Source organism: Benincasa hispida, chromosome 6 (assembly GCF_009727055.1).
Source record: "Benincasa hispida cultivar B227 chromosome 6, ASM972705v1, whole genome shotgun sequence".
In the NCBI taxonomy this organism is placed as follows: Eukaryota; Viridiplantae; Streptophyta; class Magnoliopsida; order Cucurbitales; family Cucurbitaceae; genus Benincasa; species Benincasa hispida.
This window is the reverse complement of record NC_052354.1, coordinates 4,328,927-4,355,960: the sequence shown is the minus strand read 5'-3', so window position 1 is coordinate 4,355,960 and position 27,034 is coordinate 4,328,927. Positions and strand designations below refer to the sequence as shown.

The window sequence follows — 27,034 nt, the reverse complement described above, 5'->3', positions numbered from 1 at the left end:
TTGAATTTTGTAAAATTTAAAATGCTTTTATTTTTAATTAATTAATTAAAAAAATTTAATATCAAATATTAAATTAACAAAACACCTATTCAAACATGAATCCTATTCACATTAATCAATATTTAAATATTGTAAACTTTTCAATTTACGTTTAATTTCGATAAATCCAAACATTTATTTATATAAAATATAATTAATCAAACCCTAAATTGAATTTGAACACTTCAAATTCAAAACCATAATTTCGATTTTGAACATTACAAATTCGCTCAATTCACTAGTCCAAGGAGTAATTTTTGCGAGCTAGTAGAGAGACCTTATAAACCTACAGATCATGATCTCCAACGATTTGAAATTACTTGGCTAAACTCTTTAGACTAAATTAATCAATATTTGTTAACTATCAAGACATACCACTATAGCTTGGTAGTTGTACTCTTCTCACTATAGATATATTTCTGTCCACTTTAACCATAATCAGTAAGTTGATCTTTCACAGGTTGCTCGTATTTATAACTAGGTCAAAATTACCGTTTTACCCCTGTAAATAATCTTGCTCCTTAAGCTACCACTGATCCTCTATTGAACAATTGATTTATTGTCTAACTAATAAACCATATCCCTCTCAGCCATGAGAAGGCAGAGCCTCTATGTTCAAAACCAGGAGTCAGCACTTAAGGGAACAACCTATCTACTAACCCTAAATTGGGTAGAGTGAATTCTATATTACAGGACTATGTCCCCAACTATTTATCTAGTCTTATCCCCAAAATAGGAGGCTTATTGAGCAGTGCTGTTGAACTACTCTCACCTATGCAGATCAAAGGACAATCTCGAATAAACAGGAGTTCATAGTTAGCTCAGGATTAAGATCGAGTTACCCTAGGTATTTCATTTTTAACAGTAAACGATCATTATAAAGAAAAGTGACTATTTCGTGGTTCTGCCTTATGCAAACAAACTTTGCATAGGATGCCTCTACTCGCATGTCTCCACATGAATGATTTTGGGATCACATTATTTGTATTAGTATACAAAGTGAGCCATATCCAATAGTGTCGCTAGAATGAGGTACTCAATCTCATCCATATACTTATAGACCATTTTGGCTATATACTAAAACTTGATCCACTTTTTTGTCTCCACATAAAATTAAAGTACTTATATTATAGCTATGAATTGGTTTATTGGATTTTTTATAACAGAATGCAATATCACTAACATTTTATTGAATAAACAACTCAATAAACTTTTATTGATAAATAGAATATGTTTCCAATATTTACGAACTGCGAGTTTTAGGAAATTCCCAATACTTAGAGTGGTTGAATTTTGACCAAATTCTCAACGAATGATCGATAAAGGAACCCTTGAGGAATTAAATGGGTGATGAACTTAAGCATTGGTTATAACCTCACGTGGTGGTAGCGTAACTGCTCAACGAGTATTAAATCAGCAGTTCAAAAAATTAAAAATAGACAGTTATGAGCTCAAGCGTGAGTTCCACATTATTATCTTATATTAAACAACCTAAGTCATTGGTCGAAGATACACCTAAAATCCGCTACTATTTTTTACTTGCAACTTATTAACAATCTCGAGACTAACTTGAGCGTCTGAGTATGTATGGCTTGACACCACGCTGGTTCTCAACTTGTCTTGTCTTCTTGGCACTTGGACTATTTTCCCCCGTGATACAAATTTATGGTTCATCCCTATTTTGGCATCAACGATAATTGACATACTCTCCTTTCCTTAAGGTAGGAAGTCAATTGATCCTCTATATCCTTGAGTTGTATACTGATTTTTTTTTTTAATTTAAAATCATGCCCACTATTTTTTAGATCAACAATTATTAAAATAAGAAATCAAACATAGGGAGTTGATACTAATTATTGATGAAGTAAGTTCTCTTTGATTTCCCGCTATTCTTTAAACAATTATTTCCAACTATGGACATATATTGAAATCATAAAAATAAGTTAAGATGGTAGTATTAAGCTAAAATGAACATAGCTTAACTGGCATCAAATATGTACGATAACTTTGAGGTTAGATATTTGGTCCTACCTTCATCGCAAATATTGTAAAAAAGAAAGACTGTTATAACTCTTTTGCTATTGAAATGCATGAGTGATTTTGAAACATTGATTAGAATAGCTTTCTTTAGGTTTGAAATCACTTGGAAACACCTTAAAAATTAATTTTAAATGAATAAAAAAATTTTGAATGAATTTAAAAATAATAAAAATGATTTTAACAAATGTGAGAATAACTTTTAAACATGTCAAGATCAGGTTGGGGAACTTTGTGGACCTATTCGAAAATTCAGGTTGATCAGGTTGGCTACTCGAATAATCGGAACAAGGTCTCCAACTCAACCAACCCAACCAAACCCTCAAAATTTGGGTTGGATTGGGTTATGAGGTTAATTGTCTTTTCCTTCTTTTTCTTTTGTTTTTAAATACATTTTTTTGTTTATTAAATTAAGTGAAATGATGCAGCGTCAGTGACTGTGCAACAATGGTAGCTTTGCAAGAAATCGGTGAATGTGCAACGACGATGGTTACAATGAAGAGATCTAGACTGTGCTATCGGTGCATGATCAAGAAATCCATTGTTGAGAGAAAACGGAGGAAACAACAGTAATGGTGAGAGATTGCAATGAAGGAGACGACGATGATGGTGAGAGATAGTAAAAAGAATGCCTGCGGAGACGTCAGTGATGGTGAGAGAGACAAGTCAGAAGAGGGAGAGAGAAGACAAAGGTGGAAAGAAAACGTAAAAACTCCAAAAGTAAATCTTATATGCTATATATAATAACAATAAAATAAGGATAATTGCAATTGATAGAATTTTTATGAATAATAAACAAGTATATAATATTATTTTAAAAAAATTATAAATATAGTCAAGTCTATCAACGATATATTTTTATCGTTAATAGACTCTTACGAATGATATGATCTATTACAGATAGACTGTACTAATAATATGGTCTATTACTGATAAATTATTTAAATTTGGTCATATTTGTAAATTTTTTTACATTGTGTTATATCCACTAATACTTTTGGTCTAATGTCTATATTTGCAACTGTCCCTAATAATAATAATAATGATAATAATTTTAGTTGTGTCTGGAACTCGAATTTTTAAAATGCAAATCGAGGCTCAATCTAATCCGAACAAAATATAAAAATTTAAACCAACCTAATTTAAAGATAAAATTAACCAAATCTAATCTCTACAATTTAATTTTAGTAGTTCAAATTGTTCGAATTATCGAATTATTAAATAAAGTTAATTTTTCCAAACCTTAAAGATAAGGATGTCAGCGTTTTATGATTTCAAGACCAAAGTCCAAATACAGAAAACAAGTCGAGGAAAAAAATCTAAACACATAAAATTGTATTGAGAGTAGTAAAGTTGTTTTGAGATTATTTTGTTTGAAATAATAAAATAAAACAAACATGATAACTTAGTTTAGTATTTTCCTTGGATCATTGTCTTGAGTGAACCAAAAAAGTGTAAGTAAAAGGCAGAGATATCCATAAGGGAAGGCACTGTCCGCCACGATAACGACATACCTATATGCCCCGATCACTAGGCATAAGCAATTGCCCCCAAACTTATCTTAAATTTCAATTAAATATCTAATTAAGATTTTAGATTCTCTTTTACATAATTACGGCACTTTCAATTCTTAAATTAAAAAATTTTCATGTAAAATTTTGTCATTTTTTAAAAAGAAAACCTAGCTTGCCTCTAACTAACACGGAATTTTCAAAAATAAAAAAAAAAAAGAAAAAATATTTATACAAATAGTAAAATTTAATTATAGTTGTGATGGACATTCTAACCAATATTAAATAGGTACCAATAGAAGTCTATTAACGTTTATTAATGATAGAAACTGATACAAGTCTATGACTGATAGACACTATAAAAGTCTATGAATATCTATCAATGATAGAAATTGATAGACGTCTATCAATGATACTATTATTGATAGAAATCGATACAAAACTATCATCAATAGAGGTTGATAGAAGTCTATCATTGTCTATCAATGTTTTTTTGTTATTTCTGTAAATTGTTTGACATTTTTCCTATCTGTGAAGATTTCTCTTTATTATAATTAACTAATTAATTAATTAACTATCATAGTCAAAATTTATGTAAAATAGGTATTTTAGACCTCTTTCGATAATTATTAGAGTTTTAATTTTAATTTTTTTTTAACTAAATCTATAAATATTCCTTATATCTTGTTTTGTTATCTATTTTTACTAACATTTAAAAAAACGAAGCTAAATAATGAATGTTAAAGAAAATAGTGTTTAAATATTTTTTTTTTAATTTTATTAAGAATTCAACTTTTGTAATGAAGAAAGCGACAAATTATATGAAAAAAAATATGCTTAAATTTTTTTTTAAAAAAACGAAATGATTATCAAATGGGTCCTTAATAATTAAGATATTTATGCTTATTCTTGGTAGTTGAGAATTTAGTAAAGAACATCAATAAGTTTTCAATTTCAATATATTTAATAACCAATATCAAATAAATAACATTTTAATTTTAAATGCCTATTTTTCAATTTCAATATATTTTAATAATCAATATCAAATAAATAACATTATCCTTTTAAATGCATATTAATTTTAATTTTTTTTGCAAGAGAAAAATGAAATTTTGAGACATTGGCAACACGTGAACCTCATTAACATAGAAGTCGGAACTAATAATCATTCCTAAAGTTTTATGGGGTGTTAATAGAAATAACATAATACAAAAATATTTATATATATAACAAAATTTAGATTAAATTTCTAAAGTCTGTCTACATTGTCTATTATTCATAGATTTTACTATATGTGTTGAATGATACAATACTAAATATATCTTCACCTATCCACTTAAATTTTTTGGGTTAATTGGTGATTTAAAATTGTATCAGAGTAGGTGGCCTAGCGAGATCCTATGTTCAAGCCTTTGTAATGTTATTTTCTTCTTAATTAAAATTATTTTCCACTTGTTGAAATTTCTTCGTATTTCAAACCCACTAGTGAGGAGAGTGTGACCTATAACTATTTTAGACCATTATCCGTCCACATCTTATAAAAAGTCTTTACTTCAAAGATAATTTTGAAATGTTTATAGAAAAATAATAGAGAAATTAAAAAAAAAATTGTTTATGGAAAAATGATAGAGAAATTAAAAAAATAATAATAAAACTGGAAATACAATAATAAATCTAAAAGAACTTCAATCCAAAGAAAAAAGATAGACTAGAAAAATTTCAAAAAATCATAGACTAGACATTTCTCTATGTGAAAAATTATTTACAATATCACACAAAAGTCTCGCACCAACCCTAATTACAAAGAAACAATCTCTCAAAGCATTTACATCATTCACACCCTCTTCCCCACTCTTAACTAGAGAATACAAAAAGTGAATTTAACTACATTTAACACAATAAAAAACGGTTTATAATTGAGACAATTTGAGATCAAAGACATAAATTGTTTTTATAGTACTTAAAACCTATCATTTTTGAACTTTTTCAATGTGAAATCAATACACTTCTAATTTTTTTTCAAAACTCGACCAACGTGACTCAATAATTATAAATAATGATGATGTTTTGTCATCAAACTTATAAATTTTTATTTAGGCATCTTCATCTTTCTTGTGGAATTCTCAACATGTCCCTCAAAAAATGGTAATTATTTGGGTACATAATTTTTTGGATTGGATCTCAAATTTTATTGAAAATACTCGTTTGGACTTCAAGAAGTTTGATTCCACATTACTTAAACAGGGGTTTCATAAAAATCCAATATGAAAAAAAAAATGGGACATCAAAACTTAAAAATGCATAAAGCCTCGAAAGATGAAACGAATATAAAATTTGAACATAACAATAGATTTGAAAACAATTTAGGCCATTAAAAGAATTTCCACATGAGAGAGAGAGAGAGAGAATCATTTGGCCGCCCACTTATGTTTTCTTCTAAACCATTAGCATCCATTTTGTTAGTAAGTATCAGAGCAGCTCTCACCAGTCTTCAATGGCGTCTCCAGCAATAATGGAGAGAAGAGCTTCCATAACATCCTTATCTTCTCCTCCGCCTCGTTATTCTATATCTCTTCCTCTTCCTCCCTTACGAAACTACGACGTTTTCCTCAGCCACAGGGCTAAGGACACCGGACGTAGTTTTGCGGCCGATCTCCATGAAGCTCTGACAACTCAAGGAATTGTAGTTTTCAGAGACGACGAGGATGAAGAAGATGGAGGGAAACCCTTAGCGGAGAAGATGAAAGCGGTGGAAGAATCGAGGTCTTCGATCGTGGTTTTTTCAGAGAACTATGGGAATTTGGTTTGCATGAAGGAAATAGAAAAGATTGTAATGTGTAAGGAGTTGAGGGATCAATTGGTTCTTCCAATATTTTACCAAATAGATCCAGCGAATGCGAGGAAGCAAAAGGGGAACTTTGAGAATCACTTTAATGAACATGAAGCAAATCCTGAAATTGATATTGAAGAAGTTGAAAGCTGGAGATATTCAATGAACCAAGTTGGGCATCTCTCTGGATGGCATATCCAAGATTCCCAGTTAAGTAATTATTCACTCTCTTCAACTTTTTCTTTTCTTCTGTTCTTTGGTGTGATTTTTTAGTCAATAATGTTTATATAATATTATGTTTTGTAGAGTTCATAATTATAAGATCTATAAAGGATATCACAAATATTTCCTAAAAGTGGTCACAAATCTTATAGTTTTTTCTTCTAGGAAAAAGAACATGGTTACTCTTAAGTTGATTATATGTATAAATGGTTAAATGGATAGAAAAGAAAATATTGGGCGAAATCATGAATTCAATCCATGATAGTCACCTATTTAAGATTTAACATCTAGTTTCGTTGACATCCAAAGTAGAAATCAGGTGATTGTTGTCTATGTGAAATTAGTCAATGTGTGCGTAAACTAATTCAAATTAAACATTCACGATATATGAAAAAAAAAAAAAAAAACCATTGGAGATGGAATATTTATGGAGAAAAAAGGTTGAAGAGAGAGAAATTCCAAGGAAAAACTAAGATTGGAGAATTTTGCTTTTTATTTTTTTATTCTTTTGAGGGAAAGGGAGAAAAGTTTTTATTTATTTATTTTTATTTTGAAAAGCTTGGGAGAAAAGTTAGGGGAAATTGCCACAAATAACACCTTAAGTTTTCACCTTACAATTCACCTCACAAAATTAGCACGCTTTTTAAAAAAATTGTTAGAATATTTTTTTAGGTCCATCTCACTCGAGATGGTGACTGAGATGTTATTTTTTTTTTTAATTTATCGATTGTTTTGAGCATTCTCGATACATCTCTCTAGAAATTATTATTTGCTAATATTTTTAAATGTTATGTAATCTTCCAACATCTCTCCAAAATAAGAAAATCACACTATTAAATCATACACGATATGGATAAATTTGGAAAGATAAGTGGTAAATTATTGAAATCGATAAATCAATTTAGAAATTCTTGTAATTTATATGGATATTGGTATTAATTACGGATAAAATAACATTGAGATTCTATATATTTGGGCTTTCTCGATGAAACTCGAGCATAATTAACATTGAAATTTGATATATTTGAGCTTTTGGGATGGAATCTCGAAAAAGATTAACATCGAGATTCAATATATATCCTAAATTTAACCCAATTTTTCGCAAAAATAGATATTTTTCAAAATTTAAAAATGACATTACAACCATCTTGAATCAATTTAGAAAATTCATTTTGATAATCGGAAAACCCATTTGAAATTTTAAAAATTCATGTAATTGTAAAAAAGAAAATTAATCTAAAGATTTGAAAAATTACGAAATAATTTAATATAATATTCAGAAAAGATAATTGAATTGGGAGAAAATTTGAAAGGTATTACATACGAAATTAGAAAATCTCCACGTGTAATCTGATGAGAGGTACCGACAAAGCAAAAAAAAAAAAAAAACTGTCGATAACTTAGAAAAATTAGTTTTTAAACTAAATCTCAATGGTCGACTAAGAAAAACTATTTTAATGTGTTCTCAAGAAAAATACTGGTTTTGTAATGTGAAAAGTTTAAAATATTATTTGCGATGATTTTCCAAAGGTTAGAGACTAAAAGATCGGGTAAAAAAAAGATTAGAGGAAGGGAGAGATGTTTTAGGTGATAAAAAAAAGGTTTTAGAGAGAGAAGCTGAAGGATGGAGTAAATTAAGAGAGCTAGTGATATCTTAAGTTAGATAGAGAAGAATAAATTAGAAAAAAGTGAAAGGGAGGTAGGAAAGAGAACATTAGAGGAATCTTCTCACTTATAAAAATCCAAATGAAAATCAATAATAAAAAAAAATAGAAAACAAAATTATAATAATTTTGCTTCTAAGAAGTTTTTTTTTTTTTTTTTTTTTTTTTTTTTTTTTCAAATACGTTTAATTAATATTTTAAAAGTAACTATTTTTTTTTCAAAAAAATATTTTGATTTAAAATTGAGGATTCATTTGGTTGGTGATATGAAAATAAAACTTAATATGAAAACAAGAGTTCAATGTAAAAAAATTTGTAGCATATTTTGAAACTCATAAAATAGATATGGTTATCAACTAAATATTTAGTGAATCTCAACTATTGGTAACTAATTTATGAATATGTTTTATGTTAGAAATTTACTACCATTACTATTTTATAATATCGTATATTTTTTATTATATATATAATATACAAATTTACTTTTAATAAAAGTTAATGAAATGCATTTACATGCAGTGTTATATTTAATAAAAAAAATAGAAAAATTGTTTTTAAATGATAAAAATACTAAAAATATTTATAAATATAGTAAAATGTCAAAATAGACACTGATAGACATTGATCGACATCTATCTGTGTCTACCAGTGGTAAATGATAGTAGTCCATCAGAGTCTATCAGTTTTTGTCGCTGATATTTAGTGATATTTTAATATATTTATAAATATTTTTGTTGATTTTACTATATTTATAAATGTTTTTGTTGATTTTTTTTATATTTATAAATATTTTTGTTGATTTTGCTATATTTGAAAACTATATAAGAACCATATATTCTGAATGTAATTTTGCATTTTGAAATTTCAAATAGTAGATACACTAAAAATAATTTTATAACAATTTAGTATATAAACTTTAATAAGTAATAATTTAAGTCTTTAAAATCTGTCGACCTATTCGAGTGCACCCATTGATTCTTTGACCTCTAGTCTTTATACTTTATAAATCGTAACAATTTAGTTTCTATAGTTAAAAAAAATTATCAAACTTTAATGAAATTGATCACACGTGTATAATTAGTAAATTCATCCGGATCAAATTTGTTTATAAATTATAAAAACTAAGTTGTTACGTGATAAAAGTTGACACTTGATTTTAGTTTGATGATATATGCACTAAGGTAAGGAACTTAGAATGTTACAAATTTGAAAGTATAGGGACTAAAGATTGCAAGTCGATACCTTGCAAATAAGTTTATAAACTCAAAGATAGAGCTCCCAGTGTACAAAAGCCAAGATATATAGTCATATTGTGGCAAAGGGCTTCACTTAGAGAGAGAAGGTATTAATCATACATAGGTATTTTCTCCGGTTGTTGAACACATATTGATTAGAACTCTACTCTTACTAGTTGTTCAGTTCGATTTAGAATATGATCAGTTAGATGTAAAGACAACTTTTCTAAATGAAAGATTAAAAGAAACTATCTATATGAGACAACCTTTAAGGTTATGAAAAAAAAAGGTAAAGAAAATATTGTTCGTCTCTTAAACAAATTTATCTACAGTCTAAAGCAATCACTAAGCTGCTGGTTCCAGAGGTTTGATACTTATATGTCCAAGATTGACTTCAAAAGAAGCTCATATGACAACTGCATTTACAAAAATGAAAGGTCTTACTCTAGTCCAGTTTTCCTCTTACAAAAATGAAACAAACCAACAACCAAATATCAATCCATATGGATGAGGGATAAAACAGAGGATGGAAAAAGCTCTCTCCAAAAAGATGATGTCCTAGAAGAAGAAACTAAAACTGCTAGACCATGAGTTGCTTTGTTCGCCTCTCTAAGAATTTTACAAAAATGAGAAACATTTATCGAAGAAGTAAGAAAGAGACTCCTCAAAAAAAAAAAAAGAAAAAAAAAAGATAAATAAACCTCAGATAAGTTGAAAGTATCAAGATTCAAAAGGTTGATGACTTCGATTGAATCTAACTTCACCTCCACCAGGGGTACTGCCCATCCGAAGAAACCACGATTTGCTTTAAACTATGGACAATGGCTTTAGCTTTTAAGACTCTGACCAATCAACTAGTAGATATTGGTATACACCCACCCCCAATTGGGTGACCATTCCAATCAGAATAATCCAAATGGTCCCATTACTCTGAGCATTCTCCGACCATGGGACATCAACATTCATCTTCCGGCAATCCTCTATTGACGGCTTCTAACGGCTAATAGATGGATTGATGCTTAAATTGATCCTAGGCGAGACCACTTCCTTCTTGAATGAAAGAATCTATAAAGTCTTTTCCACAGTAAGATCATAAGCTTGATGATCAAGAGGGGCATTATTAAAACGAATGACGAGGTTATGGTAATTCCAAATACCCCCATTATGGACACAATTTTCCCCAAGTCCTCTTTGTTCTTGGTTTCATGAAGAAGGTCCCAATACTCCATTGACTTCCAGCAACTCCTGTCTAAAGCCAACACATCAACATTAGAGGAAAAGTAAAGCTTCCCTAACTTTCTAGTCATTTTACAATCCTGAATCACACGACTGGTGGTTTCGAAGTGGGTCCTACAAAAGGAACAACCCAAGTTAGTTGAAATTCCTTTTTTCATTAAATTAGAAGCAGTAGGAATAATATCCTAAATAATTTTTCATCTCATGATTTTGGACTTTAGGAAGGCATCTGAACCCCACAGAGCACCACACATGCTCTTGTAGTTGGCCTCATTATACTAGGAGCCTTTGAGAGTCTTGCTTATGTGATTCCCTAACTGATAAGTGCTCCTCACCGAAAACTTTCCTTTAGAATCCCCCTATATAATCTCATCAGAAAACCACCGCCCTCTTAATGGGGTTTTGAAAATGTCAACCACATCGTGTGGAATAAATGCTTCTTTGAAAAATTTCTCATTCTGACTGCCTTGCATAGTAATAAAGTCTAAGACCCTCCCCAGCTTAACTGAGTTGTGAACCACACAACGTCTAAAATTTTCACCTTTATGAATCCAAGAGTCCACAGACATATAAATTTGTGTACTCGATCCCACTCTTCACCAATATCCTTTTTCAAACAAACTTCTTCCCCACAATACTTCTCAAAGTGAGGGAGGGATTTGATCCTAAAGCAGCCTATAGAAAACACCCATTATGAAAATATCTTCCTTTCAAAACTCTCCCAAGAAGAGTGCTAGGATTTCGCACCAAATTTCAAATGTATTTTGCCAGTATAGCTTGGTTAAAAAGTTTAAAATCTCTAAATCCCAACCCACCTTCCTGCTTCTGACAATAGAGACAATGTTAGAATGAGAGAGATGAGAGTTTTGTTGATCTTCTCCAAACCTTTTCTTTGATTCGAAATTTTCAAACAAATTTTCACTGTTTCCTCGCCTGGAATGCCCCAATATTTTTTGTAAAAGAGTGCATGCATGTTGTCCGATCCTGGAGCTTTAGAAGGGGTGCATACCTTTGATCGCCAGTTCAATTTCTCTTTTTGTAAAAGGCTTGTTCAACTCTTCATTATATGCTTCAGTAACTTTCCGATTTAAATGATCAGAGACTTTCTTTATATCTTGCACACTAGGATTGGAAGACTAAAAATGCTTCTTTTAAAAATTTGTAGCAATTAACTCCTTGTTGGAGTTTTGGTTAGTTTGCTTTATATCGACATTGGATTTTGCAGTTGTCTCAAATATAGTTTTAAGATTTGTTTCAGACAACAGATTATTTACATACATAATATATTTTTTTCCTATTCTGGAATTATCCGGCAGAAATATTTTGTCCGATATTTTCCTTCTTTGATGTACGACTTAATTTCTACAAAAGAGAACTTGTTTCCTTTCTTTGATTCGATTATAAAATGAGAATTTTGCTGATCATTTAGGGTTGTTGCTATTGTTAATCGAGCTAGCCGTTCTTCTGGTATGTGGCAGAATTTTTCATCTTAGTGCTTTTGCTCTTTGCTCATTATATTCCGCTATGCAAGTTATTGATCCATTGAGTGGAGGCACATTGAAATTAATCATGGTCTTAGAGGGAGCCTAAGCCATTGTTGCTGAGAAGGGATTCTTAGTCTTAGGGGGAGCCTAAGACTCTACCATTCGAGAAGGATTTCTTAACCTTAGGGGGATCCTAAGGTATGACATTCGGAGAAGAAGTTCTTCATTTTAGGAGGATCCTAAGAGCTATCAGTGAAGGGAGTTTGTTGGTTTGAAGGAAAGATAACAACATTAAGAGGAGTCTCACACACATCGTTGGAATCTGAAGTGTTCAACACTCATATTATCACACTTAAGGGGAGCCTAAGTACAATTGAAAGGGAGTCTCACATCTAGGGGAGCCTAAGTACAATTGAAAGGGAGTCTCACATGACTTGTGAGTTGAGCTCTACGTATGTCACTGTAGTAGTCTTTGAATTACATATAAGTACTACGTTGTAAATTGCTTAACTCTCTAATATTAGTGGATTATCGACATATTGCTCCCAGACGTAAGTGGTTTATCACCTAATTGGATTACCAACACCTATGCTCATTTATTTGTTTTTCTATTGTTTGTATTTTGTTGTATTTCTTGTCAGTGCTTTCTATTTAACATTAGGATTTCAAGTGACGAGTCGTCCTAATGCTTTTTCAATTGGTATCAGAGTGTGTTACCATTATCTCAGATGTTTCGATCATGAACATAATCAAGGGAGAGGCTCCACCATTCGTCCCCCTATCTTAGATGGGACAAACTATTCATACTGGAAAACTCGAATGACTTCCTTTCTGAGATCAATTGACGGTGAAACATGGAAGGCCGTTATTACTCGATGGTCACATCCAACCACAAAAATTGATGATGGGAAGGATGTCTTGAAACTATAATTAAAGTGGATGGAAGCTGAAGATGAAGGTCCCTAGGGAATTCACATGCCTTAAATGCCATATTTAATGGTCTGGATCGTAATATATTCAGACTAATTAATACATGTGTCTCTACAAAAGAGGCATGTTATATTCTATATGTTGCACATGAAAGAACTTCAAAAGGATAAAATGTCGAGGTTGCAGTTGTTGACCTCAATGTTCAAGAATCTCAAAGTGCAAGATGATGAATCTATTGCTGAATTCAATGTTCGGTTATTGGACATTGCTAATGATTCGTTTGCCCTTGGAGAGAAAATCTCAAAAGAAAGACTTGTCCAGAAAGTGCTTAGGTCCTCACCTAAGAAATTTGATACGAAAGTAACTACAATTGAGAAGGCTCAAGACATTACATCTTTGAAAATCGATGATCTGTTTGACTCTCTGCTCACTTTTGAGATGTCTCTAAATGGAAAGCTAGAGAAGAAGAATAAAGGAATTACTTTACAATCCTCAGTTGATGATGAGCTTGGTGATGGTAAAAAGAGTCTGAGGATTCCATTGTCGAATCTATTTTCTTGCTTTCAAAACAACTCAATCGTGCTCTTATATGGTTTGGAAAGAAGCCTTCCAATTTCAATACTAAAAATAATCAGTCTAGTGGTTTGTTTCCTCTCAAGCAAGTTAAAATTCAAAGTAATAGGAAGGAAGCTAACAAGTTTGGTACCATAAACTTTTAAAAAGATAAGTCGTTCAAGTGTAGAGAGCGTGGAGGTTATGGTCATTACGAAGTAGAATGTCCAAATTTCTTGAGAAAGCAGGATAAAAGTTATGTTTTAGCTCTCTCTGATGATGACTCTGAAGACAATAGTGATTCAAAGGATGATGTCAAAGTATTTGTCAGTAACATTTTATCTGACACCTCGTCATGTGAGATTTTAAAATATGATGTGTATGTAGAAAATTTTCATGACTCTATCGACAGGGTCTTCAGATCCTTCTTATCAAGCTCTCTTTGTTAAATGACAAGATGATCAAAAAAGTTATTGATGTGCAAAATGAAAGAATCGAGACTTTGATGGCTGACAATCACAGGCTTATGACTACTAATGTAGATCTGAAACGTACTTAACTTGGTTAGAGCTGAGAAAGAATCTATTTGTAAAAATGTCAGAATGTTGAACACTAGTACTGAGTCTCAGGAGAAAATATTGATAAAAGGAAAAACTGCTGGTGACAATTCTAGGCTAGGTTTTTCTAAAGGTGAAAATATACATAATAAACGGTCTCAATTCAAAAGGAAGCAAAAATTACGTGTAAAGCTCAGAATCTAGAGTCTTATGGCCTTACAGGTACATCATTTAGCTATCCAATTAGGGAAGCCAACGAAATTTATAGAACTAGATGGATTTGACATTATTGTGGAGGAGTACATCATAAACGGCCATTTTGCTATAAATTGTTGAGTACTATTCACAGATCCACAAACTTTAGAGAGGAACATTTCAAAGAGAAGTGGAAGTAAAACATATTGTTCATAATAGGTGCAATATTGTTCTAACATCTCTCAGATCTTCTGCCAAAAAAGATTAGTACTTTAATAGTGGAAGCTCTCATCATATGACGAAGAGGAAAACTTAATTACCCAAGTCTTCTATCCTTGTATAATATAATGCTCTCAGATCTTCTACCAAGAAAGATTAGTACTTTAATAGTGGAAGCTCTCGTCAGCGTGTTGTTACAAACAATATCGATGCTCTTATTATGGCAGGTACACGAGTGGAATTCTCCACTTGTCTATTACTCTCCAACAATGGTTACATGCTAAGCATTTAGCTAACTAATGGTCTTCTTGCACAAGAGCTCCCTTTAAGGAACATTTTTTTTTTTTAAGTACAAGTTGGAGGTGACAAGATTTGAACCATGAACCTCTTGGTCCTCAACAAATACGTATGTCAAATGAGCTAAGCTCTTGTTGGCCTCTAGGGAACTATTTAATCTGTCTTTATCCCATACCTTTAAATACAACTCGAAATCTTCCATTGGAACCCTTCAACTTCTTTAGAATCTCAATGCTCCATGTCTTTTCAATAATCTCCTTGCAAGCATCAATCAAATGTTATTAATCTCCAACCAAAACTCTAGTATGTCTCTGACAAGATCCTGATCCAGCATCCCATTGAGCCACAATTGCCTGATGGCCCGACCTCTGAAAATTGAGATGATCCACATTGATAGATGAGAAAAGCTCAACCAATTCTAATTAGCTATAAATCTGTCCAATCTGTCCTAAATCAGGTGCCTAGTGCTATTCTTGTTAGTCCAAGTGAATTGATCCCCTCTAAAGCCAATGTCCTTTAGATTACAATGGTTCAAAACCTCCCTAAACTCCTCTATTTGCTTCTTCCTTCGAATAAGGCCACCTTCCAATAGAACAAGTAGTTTAACTTAGTCTTTTTAGTTTTTAGAATTGGGCTTGAATTTTGATAACATCTCTCAAATGTAGGTTAAAAAAAAAAAGAGAAGAAGAATATAAAGTTAATAAGCTTAATTTTCAAAAATCAAAATAAAAAAAGTTAAGACCTGGTTGATAACAGTTTAATTTTGATTTTGATTTTTTGTGAAAATTATGTTTGTTTTTCTCATACTTCTTTACAATCATCTTTTATCTTTCCTATCTAAACATTTCAATTTTTAACCAAATTTCAATAAATAAATAAATAAATAGAAAATTAATTTAAATGCAAAACTGTTGAAATATTTACAACTAATAACAAATTATCACTATCTATGACAGACCGCGATAGATTATATTAGTCTATGATAATCTATGTATATAGATAGATAGTAATATTTTACTATATTTATAAATATTTTGGTTTATTTTTCTATATTTGAATACAATCCTAAATAAATAATGATGCTTTTAAAAATTTCGGCCCCATGATTTTGACAACATTACTAAAAATGAAAATTATGTAGGTCTGAAGCTGGAGTCATAAATGAAATTGTGAAGCATATTTTCAACAAATTGCGTCCTGATTTGTTTCGGTATGATGATAAATTCGTTGGAATTAGCCCAAGATTACACCAAATTAATATGCTTATGGGAATAGGTTTAGATGATGTACGCTTTGTTGGAATATGGGGAATGGGTGGAATTGGCAAAACTACCTTCGCTAGAATCATTTACAAAAGTGTTTCCCATTTATTTGAAGGATGTTATTTTTTGGACAATGTCAAAGAAGCTTTGAAGAAAGAAGGCTTAGCTTCGTTACAAGAAAAACTTCTAACAGGAGCTTTAATGAAACGAAACATTGACATCCCAAATGTTGATGGAGCTACATTGATCAAGAGAAGAATAAGTAATCTTAAAGCTCTTATAATTCTTGACGACGTCAACCATCTAAGCCAACTTCAAAAGTTAGTTGGAGGTTTGGATTGGTTTGGTTCGGGAAGTCGAGTCATCGTTACGACGAGAGACGAACATCTCCTAATTTCACACGGAATCGAAAGACGATACAATGTCGAAGGGCTAAAAATTGAAGAAGCTCTTCAGCTTTTTTCACAAAAGGCATTTGGAGAAGACCATCCAAAGAAAGGCTATTTTGATCTTTCTAGCCAAGTAGTAAGCTATGCTGGAGGGCTTCCATTAGCAATTGAGGTTCTTGGATCCTCTTTACGTGATAAACCATTGGAGCAATGGGAAAATGCGGTGGAAAAGTTGAAGGAAGTTCGTGATAAGGAAATTCTGGAAAAGTTGAAAATTAGTTATTATATGTTAGAGGAATCTGAACAGAATATTTTTCTTGACATTGCATGTTTTTTCAAGAGGAAGAGTAAGAGAAGAGCAATAAAAATTCTTGAAAGCTTTGGATTTCCTGCTGTTCTTGGACTAGAAATATTGGAGGAGAAATCTCTTATTACTACACCACATGATAAGCTACAAATGCATGATTTAATACAAGAAATGGGTCAAGAAATTGTTCGCCAAAACTTTCCGAACAAGCCTGAAAAACGAAGCAGGTTGTGGCTTCGAGAAGATGTAAATCTTGCTCTAAACCTTGATGAGGTACGTTTCTAAATTGATACTTTGAAGTCATCTATAATATAGGTAAAGTTTGAAAGTTTAGTTCTTCAACTTTTAAAATTTTGTTTCATAGGTTCATACAATTAAAAAAAGAAAAATAAAATGATCTTTTATCCTTAGATTTTGAATCTAGTTTCTATTTAATCATTATATACGAAATGATATACTTTTACTCCTAATTTTTTAGTTTTAATTTCAATTTGGTCCATGTGTTTAAAATGTTACATTTATTCCCTTGGTTTTGAGTTTAGTGTTTGTTTGGTCTATAGATTTAAATATTTTATACTTTTACTCAAGAGATTTTACTAGTGCTCATTTTGGTATTTGAAATTAAGTTTTAGAGTTTCAATTAACTAAAAATAATAATGATGTAATTTATTTTATTAATTTTAAGGACTATTTTTAAATATAGAAAAATCAACGAAAATATTTACAAATATAACAAGATGTCATATCTATCAGTAATAGACACTGATAAACTACTATTATTTTTTGCTGATAGACACTAATAGATACGGAAAGATGTCAACTTGAGGTTTCAATACTACATATATTCACTTATAAAGGTGTCTGGTACAATTTCATGAAATTATTAATTTTGTCTCTCATTGGGAATCTTTGACATTGGTACATGATATGTATGTGTATCATGATCTAAGTATATTTGTCAGGGAACAGAAGCAATTGAAGGGATAGTGATAGATATGGATGAGGAGGGAGAGTCACATTTGAATGCCAAATCATTTTCAGCAATGACAAATCTAAGAGTATTGAAACTGAACAATGTTTATCTTTCTGAAGAACTTCAATATCTCTCTGATCAGCTAAGGTTTCTCCATTGGCATGGTTACCCTTTAAAGTGTTTACCATCAAATTTCAATCCCACAAACCTGTTGGAGCTTGAGTTGCCTAGTAGCTCTATTCAACATCTTTGGACTGCTTCAAAGGTACATCAATACTAATATTAAATATTACATCATTTTGTACTTTAACACTTGTCTATTTCCTCCATGTCATCCTCTTACTTTTAATAAATCATAGTATTGATTCCTATTTTCAGTACGTTTATTTATTTTTTTATATTTTTTTGCAGAGCTTGGAAACATTGAAAGTGATAAATCTAAGTGATTCTCAATTCCTATCCAAGATCCCTGATTTTTCAGGTGTTCCAAATCTTGAAAGATTGGTTTTGAGTGGTTGTGTAGAATTACACCAACTTCACCCCTCTTTGGGGAATCTAAAGCATCTAATTCAATTGGACCTCAGAAATTGCAAGAAATTAACAACAATTCCTTTCAATATTTGTTTAGAATCTCTCCACATTTTGGTTCTTTCAGGCTGTTCAAATCTCACCTATTTCCCAAAGATTTCAGGAAACATGAACCATTTATTAGAGCTTCATTTGGATGAAACATCCATAAAAATTTTGCATTCATCAATAGGACATTTAACAGCACTTGTTCTATTAAATCTCAAAAATTGCACAAATCTTCTAAAACTTCCTTCCACTATTGGCTGTTTAACATCATTGAAAACCCTCAATTTAAATGGCTGCTCAAAACTTGATAGTCTTCCAGAGAGTTTAGGAAATATTTCTTGCTTGGAAAAGCTTGATATTACTAACACTTGTGTAAACCAAGCTCCAATGTCTCTTCAACTTTTGACCAAATTGGAAATACTAAATTGTCAAGGACTATCTCGCAAATTTCTTCATTCATTATTCCCTACTTGGAATTTTACTAGAAAATTCAATCATTCTCAAGGGTTGAAAGTAACAAATTGGTTTAATTTTGGTTGTTCTTTGATGGTTCTGAATTTGAGTGATTGTAATTTGTGGGATGGGGATTTACCTAATGATCTTCATAGCTTAGCTTCATTGCAAATTCTTCATCTAAGCCAAAACCACTTTACCAAATTACCTGAAAGCATTTCTCATCTTGTTAGTTTGAGAGGTCTATTTTTGGAGGAATGTTTTCATCTTTTGAATTTACCAAAGCTTCCACTAAGTGTTAGAAATGTGGAAGCAAGGGATTGTGTTTCACTAAAAGAATATTACAATCAAGAGAAACAAATTCCTTCAAGTGAAATGGGAATGACTATGATTCGTTGTCCTATATCAACTGAACCAAATGAAAGCTACAAAATTGACCAGCCTCGCCTTTCTGCCATTCACATAAGGACGATGACTCAACGATACATTGAGGTAATTCCCTTACTTTCTTTTTTGATTACAATGATCGTGTATTACGGATAAGTACTACGTTGTAAACTGCTCAAGTCTTTAATAATAGTGGATTATCTTTCCTTGGCATACTGCCCCCAAGACGTAGGTGGATTATCACCGAACTGAGTTACCAACTTCTGTGTGTCATTACTTATTTACTTCTTGTTAGTATTTATGCTGTTATAATGCTTGTCAATGCTTTCCGTTTAACATTTGTATTTCGAGTGGGGAATCATTCTATTGCTTTTTCATATCCAATGCAATTAGGAAATAAAAAAAGTTATGAGAAACAGTACCATACCAAGGTTATCAAGATACATTGATGGTCATTGTCCTTATATAAGTTTAAATACGACCTCTAGCTCTTTGATATCATGTTAAACTACCACAAAATCCAAAACCTCATGATAGTTAGGATACAGTAAATTTAATCTTATATTATTACTTGAATTTAAACAGAGGAATAAACTGAAAAATGTAACCATTTTTTATTTGGCAGGTACTCACATGGCAACAACAAAAATACTTTTTTGTGATTCCCTATCCTAACTTCATAGCATGCTTTGATGAAAAAAGATATGGATTCTCAATCACAGCACATTGTCCTCCAGATTACATAAGTGAAAAAAATCCAAGGATAGGAATTGCTTTAGGTGCTGTATTTGAAGTCCAAAAGCATGAAATTAGCCATGATAATTCAAAAATTTGTTGCGACTTCATAGTGAAAATGGAAACAGATGAATGCCCTCTAAAATCAGCCCTAGTGTTTGATGGCAACAAAGCTGAATTGGAAAGCCAAATGGGGCTATCAGTTTTTTACATTCCAATGAAAAGGATATCAAGGTGGTTGAACGAATGTTGCTGCATTGATGTTTCAATAATGACTGATAACCCATTTGTGAAGGTCAAATGGTGTGGTGCTTCAATATTGTATGAACAAAATGCTGGCAGTTTTATTGGGAAGATTATCAAAGCCTTGTTTGGATCTCCTGGAAAATACCATACATCAATTGTTGATCATCTTTTGAACCGTCAGAATCGTGTAGATGTTTCTACTTTGTTGGATGGTGGAGCTCGTTACAAGACTTCTTGGTTTAATGCATTGCAAAGGTAATTCAATTAAAACTGTTTCTCTCTATATATATATATATCTATCTTCTGTTCTTGTCAACCTTAGTATAACTCAACTAGTTAAGTCATAGATATATCACCAATCAAAGGTAAAAGGTTTAAACCGATTTCCTCATATGTACTTGAACGTAAAAGAATGAAAGAAAGAGACTTTGCTATCTCTCCAGACTAATACTTTAGGTTACTTGATTTTTCTGAAATAATTCAAATTGGATAATGATTAGGTGCATACATCCCTCTCTATTTACCCATAACCAAAAAAAAAAAAAAATTCTAAAAAAATATTTGTCACATTGCACATTTTTATTGGACAATTGTCTGACTTACACAAAAATAGGTGCAACCCAGGCAACATTCAAGTGTTTTTATTCGAATTTAGTGTTGTTGGCGTTATATATTGTTTTTTTAAATAAGAAAATGAGACAATTGCAAAAACAACAACTAAGCCAAAGATATTACCAAATATAGCACAATACCGAAGAAGCATTTCCACATATAGCAAAATTTAGCTTTAGCTCTCGAAATCTATCAGTGATAGACCATATCGTGAATAGAAGTCTATCAATGATATACCATATGACTAGTAGAAATATTGCACTCAATGAGTGGAGTCCACCTAGGTACCTAAGGTAAATGATATCATATCATTATTGAGATAGATAGATGTTTTGTTGTCATTATCATATTCATACATTAATTAAAGGATTATTATTTGTTTTCTTTCTTCTCTCTCACTAAAAGTATTTACATTATTAATTCATTGCTTCAGGACAATTGGGTCATTTTCTAGGCTTCGACCTAGTAGGCCACCACGTGAGGTTATAGAGGAGTGTTCCACCATGAATGCATCTTCTGAGGCTGAAGAAAATGAAAGTGACCACTCTATCATGTTAAAACGAAACCTCAAGGCAACACTTCTAAGGACTTTCGAGGTTTTCTTTCTATACTATGCCTCTCTTATGATATGTTTGGTTTAACTTTTTAAATATTTAAAAACATTTTTTTTTCAGAGCCCATTCAAACAAATTCGTAAATTCTTCATATATATTCTAGAAATACAGGTTAAGGGAAAAGTAATTTGAAGTTTAATGCCGTTAAAACTTTTTCTAGGAATGTCAAACTTTTACCAATATACTTAGATATGTTTACGGGGCAGAGCGGGAACGGCGAAGGTTTCTTCATCCCTATCCCTACTAAATATTAAAAAAATAATAAGGTCTTAAATATTAAAAAAATTATGTACGCTTGATAAGTTTTAAAAAAAATCACAGATAGAAAAAAAATGTCAAACCATTTATAGAAATAGCAAAAAAAATACATTAGTGTCTATCACATGGTATCAATGATAGATTTCTATCAATTTCTATTACTGATAGACTTCTATCAACCTTTATCAGTCTCTATCAAAGAAGATTAATTCTTTTTATTTTGAGTAAATAGTTTCTCTTATTTTTCTATTTTTGAAAAGCTCTTCATAATAATAATTATGATCTTATATCTAATAAAAAGTTGATGAGATTTTAGAGAAAAACAAGAAGTTTAAATTGTATTAGAATCTCATGGTTCATTTTGTGCATTAATCAAAACTTAATTTTACACCAAACGAATGTGTTTGAAAGATTCTTTTAGTTTGCTTTTTATTCCTACAATTAGTGCATTGATTTAATTAGCACAAATTAAACAAAGGTTCAAAACATCAATATTTGTTGAAGTTTATGATTCAAGTTAATAAAATTTAAAGTTATAGTTAATAGATAAATATGGGATGTTTCATAATAAAAACAATTTATAATGAAAAGAGTAATTCATGTATCTTATAAAGATTGTGATATTCGAGAATCCTCTTTGGCTTCATCATTGTTTGAATTGATCTCTCTCTTTTCTTTTTTTTTTTCTTCTTGAATGAATGTTTAGATTTTATAGGCTTTGATATTATCTTAGATAAACATGTACTATTTCATCTCAAAGCAATGAGAGAAATGATCCATATATCTTATAAAGATTGCTCATTAGTTGAGGGAAAAAAACAGCTATAAGTTAATTACATATATGTTTCATCAAATTAACTCTCCATATATCTTCATATAGGAACTGAAGCTCTATGGTGAATACTATATGTTTCCTCAAAAAGAAATGTCAAGAAGTTTCTTCAATTTTCAACTAAAAGAGCCTAAAATCACAATCAAGGTACCTCCAAATTTGCATAAAGAAAAGAAGTGGATGGGCTTGGCCTTTTTTGTAGTATTTTCAGTTGATGAAAGTTCACCAAAAGCTCATTCCTTCTCTTACCATGTGGACAATGATGAATATAGATTGGAAAGAGAATCAATTCTTTACTTGAATGAAGATTTGTTAGTTGATTCTCATCAACTTTGGTTGTTTTTCGAGCCTCGAGCTGTTTATCCATATAGATTAAATCAATGGAGGCATCTTCGTTTTTCGATCGTATGCAATAACTCAGACTTTAAGGTTGTTCTTTGTGGTGCACGTCTTGTTTATAAGCAAGATCTTGAAGGATTTGTCAACACAATTGTAAGTAATGTGTTGAATTCTCCAACTGAATTGCATGAATATTATGACCAAATTCATGTTAATGGCATGTTAAAGAATGTACATTCTCATAAGTATGATCCAAAGAAAAAGGAAAATGAAAGTAGACAAGATTTTCCTATAGAAGAGTGGGAAGGGGAACAAAAATCAAATGCTCATCCTCAAGAAGAAGATTGTTCAAAAATGGAAAGGAGCCACATTTTGCAACTCAAAGAAAGCATTCCTTCTTTCCTTCAAAAGGATTTAAAGGTCAATCTCTCTCTCTTTCTTCTTGTGTTATGCATTAACTCACTATTTAATTACTACTTTCTTATGCAAAGCTCATTATTAATTACTATTCTTTTTCTTATGCTTAATGCATTCAATCATTTGGTTCATTTAAGTTTCTTAAGTTTCATTTTGTGTCGTAGAATATATAGACCGTGAACTTTAAATTATATCTGATGATTAATTAGCTCGACCTTCTAAAATTTTAATTTTGCATACCATAAAATTGAAAGTTTAATATCCTATTTATTTGTCTAGAAACAAAACATTTTGGAAATTTACAAATTTATAATATCTACTCACTTTTTAAAGTTTAAGGATCTACTGGTTAGACATAATTTTAAAATTTTTGAACCCTGTTTAGATTTTTTCTTTTCTAATTTATATTTCTATTTGATACTTTTTCAAGGGTGGATGTTCAAATTCATAACCCTCTTAAGATAGTTGTTCAACTATGCTCATGTGGACCTTACTACTTTGTCTCTCTATGCATTCAATCATTAGTTCCCATTTGATAATATTACATTTGGTTTTTAGTTTTTAGATTTTAAAAATTAAGCTTATAAACATCCATTCCACCTCTGAATTTCTTATTTTGTTATCTATTTTTCTATTAATATTTTAAAAAATAATTAAGTTTTAAAAGTAAAAAAAAATATATATATATAGTTTTAAAAATTATGTTTTTACTTCGGAAAGATGAAATGCATTGTAAGATTGAAATCGAGAGAAAAAACTAAAAATCAACAAATTAAATGTTGATTATGTTAGAAATTATGTTGGATAATTTTATATGGTTGTTGTCCTTATACATTATGTAGTCAAGTTTAGTTATTAACATTTTCTTTACAACAGGATCGATTTGAAACCCCATTTGACTTCGTTATTCCAAGGAGAAACGTTCGGCCTCAGCTGATTAATCAACTATCTCCAAAGAGTTATACAAGCATCCAATTGCCTCCAAATTTGTATACTAATACTGATTGGATGGGATTTGCAGTTTGGACACTTTTCCAAATCAACAAACATCCAACAGCAATTCTCAACAATGTTGGCTCAGTTTCAAGGCATGAACTCATTTGTCAATTTGGAATTGAAAATGGACTAATTAACCCATTACACATTCATACTATCATTGAGGACACAGTGATTTGGCTACACGAACGCCAGTTTGTTTGGCTCTATTACAGCCCAAGAAAGAAATATGGTCAAATTTTCCGCCACAGGTCTCATGTTTGGGCTATTATTGAAGCTGATTCCCCAGACTTGATGGCAAAATGTTGTGGACTTCAATTAGTATACAAGCAAAATGTGCAAATGATTGACAAGATATTGATGGAAGCCATTCAATCATCATCCTCTTAAACAAACAGCTAGCACCCACAAAATTAAGTACTAATTACTTTGGTTTGTCAGCTGCTCTTACCTTCCACTACAAGAAATATAACATTTCATAGCTTTTTATTATAGCATTTTAAAAGTAAGCTATGAAATTTTAAGGAACAATAGCGCGAAGGTGAAAAACAAAAAATTTGGTTCAACGCGCGCCTAAACAATTGGGAAATGAATCCCCGCCGCCTTTCAAAACCCTTTCTTTTATTTCATTTTTTTCCTTTCCTTAATCTTCGGTGCGCTCTTCATTGCCGATTGAGAGGCAATCAACACAACTTTGTCCAACCAACAGATCATCCCTTCCTCCCTCCAAACTCCCTCTTGTGGCCGTCGGTGTATTTTTCCCTTTTCGCAGACGCTCCTTTTCGTCTCCACCAGGTGAAGAACACTCCATTTCTCTGATCTTCTTCTTCCCTTTTCCTTTCATTACTAGGTTTTTTTTTCCTTTTTGTTTCTTGTTTCCGGTTCTGGGTTTCCCCATATTTTCTTCTCAACTTTGTTTTTTTAGCTATATGAAAGCTTAGTCTTGTGTTAAATTCATTGTATGTTTCACTTCAACTTGTCATTTGGCGGCTTTATTATCTTTATCGTCTTCTTTCTCTTTTGAAATAGTCAAGACGATGGTATTTAGATCCATACGTTGTTATAATTGTTAGAAATAAAGGACTTTGTTGATAGTTTATAGTCCCAAGGGTATTTTAATATTTTAATTTACTCTAGGTTTATTTCCTTTTTTTATTTTTGGGCTTGCTAGAGCCTATTGTAACATTCATTGTGTACTAAAAATAACATTACGTAACTGCCATACATAATCACAAAAGGATGAGGACCATGAGCAATCCACCATAAGTTATCTAAAACTTCAGTTTTTCCCATTTCAAGCTCAGTTGCAACCTACCATGAAAGTTTTCATTTAAACTGAAGCATTAAAAAGTGTATGTAAAATAATAGGTTGAACATTTTACCTCTTCTCGTAGCCAAGATATAAAAGTCCGATTATGTACCTCTTGGGTCCATTTCTGATTTTTTGGACTTATTTCGATGTTGCAATTGCAAAGCCATCATATGTTTTTTTTTAAGTGAACATTGAAACATTGTATAGTTAGATTTATATCATAAAACGAAATGAAAAAAATAAAACCAAAATCATTGAAAAAACTTACTCTAATTATGGTTGCACATCAATTGTATTTTCAAAAACATACCAATGAGCTTGATATAAAAGTTCTTATTTAGGTTTCAAAGAAACTCTTTTGGACAATGGTCTACCAATATTTGAATTGTCTAAACAGTTTTGTGAATTATGAGTGTCAACCCCAATAGGATCTACTCCAAACAGGAAATCAGAACAAAATTCAATGGCTTCTTCTACTATATAACTTTTAGCAATACAACCTTCTGGACGATATCTATTTCTCACGGAGTTTTTAATGATTTTCATGAATCTTTCAAAGGGATACATCCATTGTAGATATATAGGCCCATAATGTTTGACTTCCCTAACTATGTGTACTGTGAGATGCATCATAATTGTGAAAAATGAATGAGGAAAACACTTCTCCAATAAACATAATATAACACAATATCTTCTTCCAACTTTTCTAATTGCTGCACTTCTAGGACCTTGTTGCATACCGAATTGAAAAATATACACAATCGAGTTATGGCGTACCGAACATGTTTTGATAGTATTGATCTTATCGCAATAGGAAATAATTGTTGTAAGAGCACATGACAATCATGAGATTTTAAACTATTAAACTTTAAATTTGTCATCAACACAAGGTTTTTAACATTCGAAAAGTAACCTTTAGGAACCTTTATTCCTGACAATGTCTTTAAAACACAACGTTTTTCTTCCTTTGTAAGAATATAACACACGGGAGGAATGAAGATTTTTTTGTCACTACTAATAGTGCAAGCTCTGGTCTAATTTTCAAATGAACCAATTCATGTCTAGCATTCAGTCCATCATTACTTTTCCCTGGAATATCAAAAAGCGTATCTAAGATATTCATGCAAACATTTTTTTCAATGTGCATCATATGTAAACAATGTCTGATATGAAGATCTTTTCAATATGGCAGTTGAAAAAAAGAAGAAAACCTGTTCCAACAAATCTTGAACTTCCTTTCGTGGTTTGTTTTTTATTGTTCTTTTTTCCTTTAGGAAATTCAAGATCTTTGATTTTTAAATATATAGCCTCCCCAAAC

At 31.1% G+C, this 27,034-nt stretch overlaps 1 protein-coding gene across 1 annotated transcript; it reads left to right on the top strand.

Moving 5' to 3' along the window:
• The first annotated feature begins 5,275 nt into the window (after positions 1-5,275).
• Positions 5,276-25,361, top strand: LOC120080125 (TMV resistance protein N-like). The gene is made up of 8 exons (XM_039034690.1): positions 5,276-6,626; positions 16,150-17,239; positions 17,929-18,204; positions 18,351-19,460; positions 19,981-20,591; positions 21,382-21,544; positions 22,701-23,411; positions 24,285-25,361. Exons 1-8 carry the CDS (start codon positions 6,082-6,084, stop codon positions 24,792-24,794), a joined length of 5,016 nt encoding a protein of 1,671 aa, XP_038890618.1. The 5' UTR covers positions 5,276-6,081; the 3' UTR covers positions 24,795-25,361.
• The last annotated feature ends 1,673 nt before the right edge of the window (positions 25,362-27,034 follow it).

Coding starts and splice junctions, on each gene's coding strand:
- LOC120080125 (XM_039034690.1), top strand. CDS start 6,082: ATGGCGTCTCCAGCAATAATGGAGAGAAGAGCTTCCATAACATCCTTA. Junction 17,240..17,928: donor TTGCTCTAAACCTTGATGAG/GTACGTTTCTAA, acceptor TATATTTGTCAG/GGAACAGAAGCAATTGAAGG. Junction 20,592..21,381: donor TGGTTTAATGCATTGCAAAG/GTAATTCAATTA, acceptor TCATTGCTTCAG/GACAATTGGGTCATTTTCTA.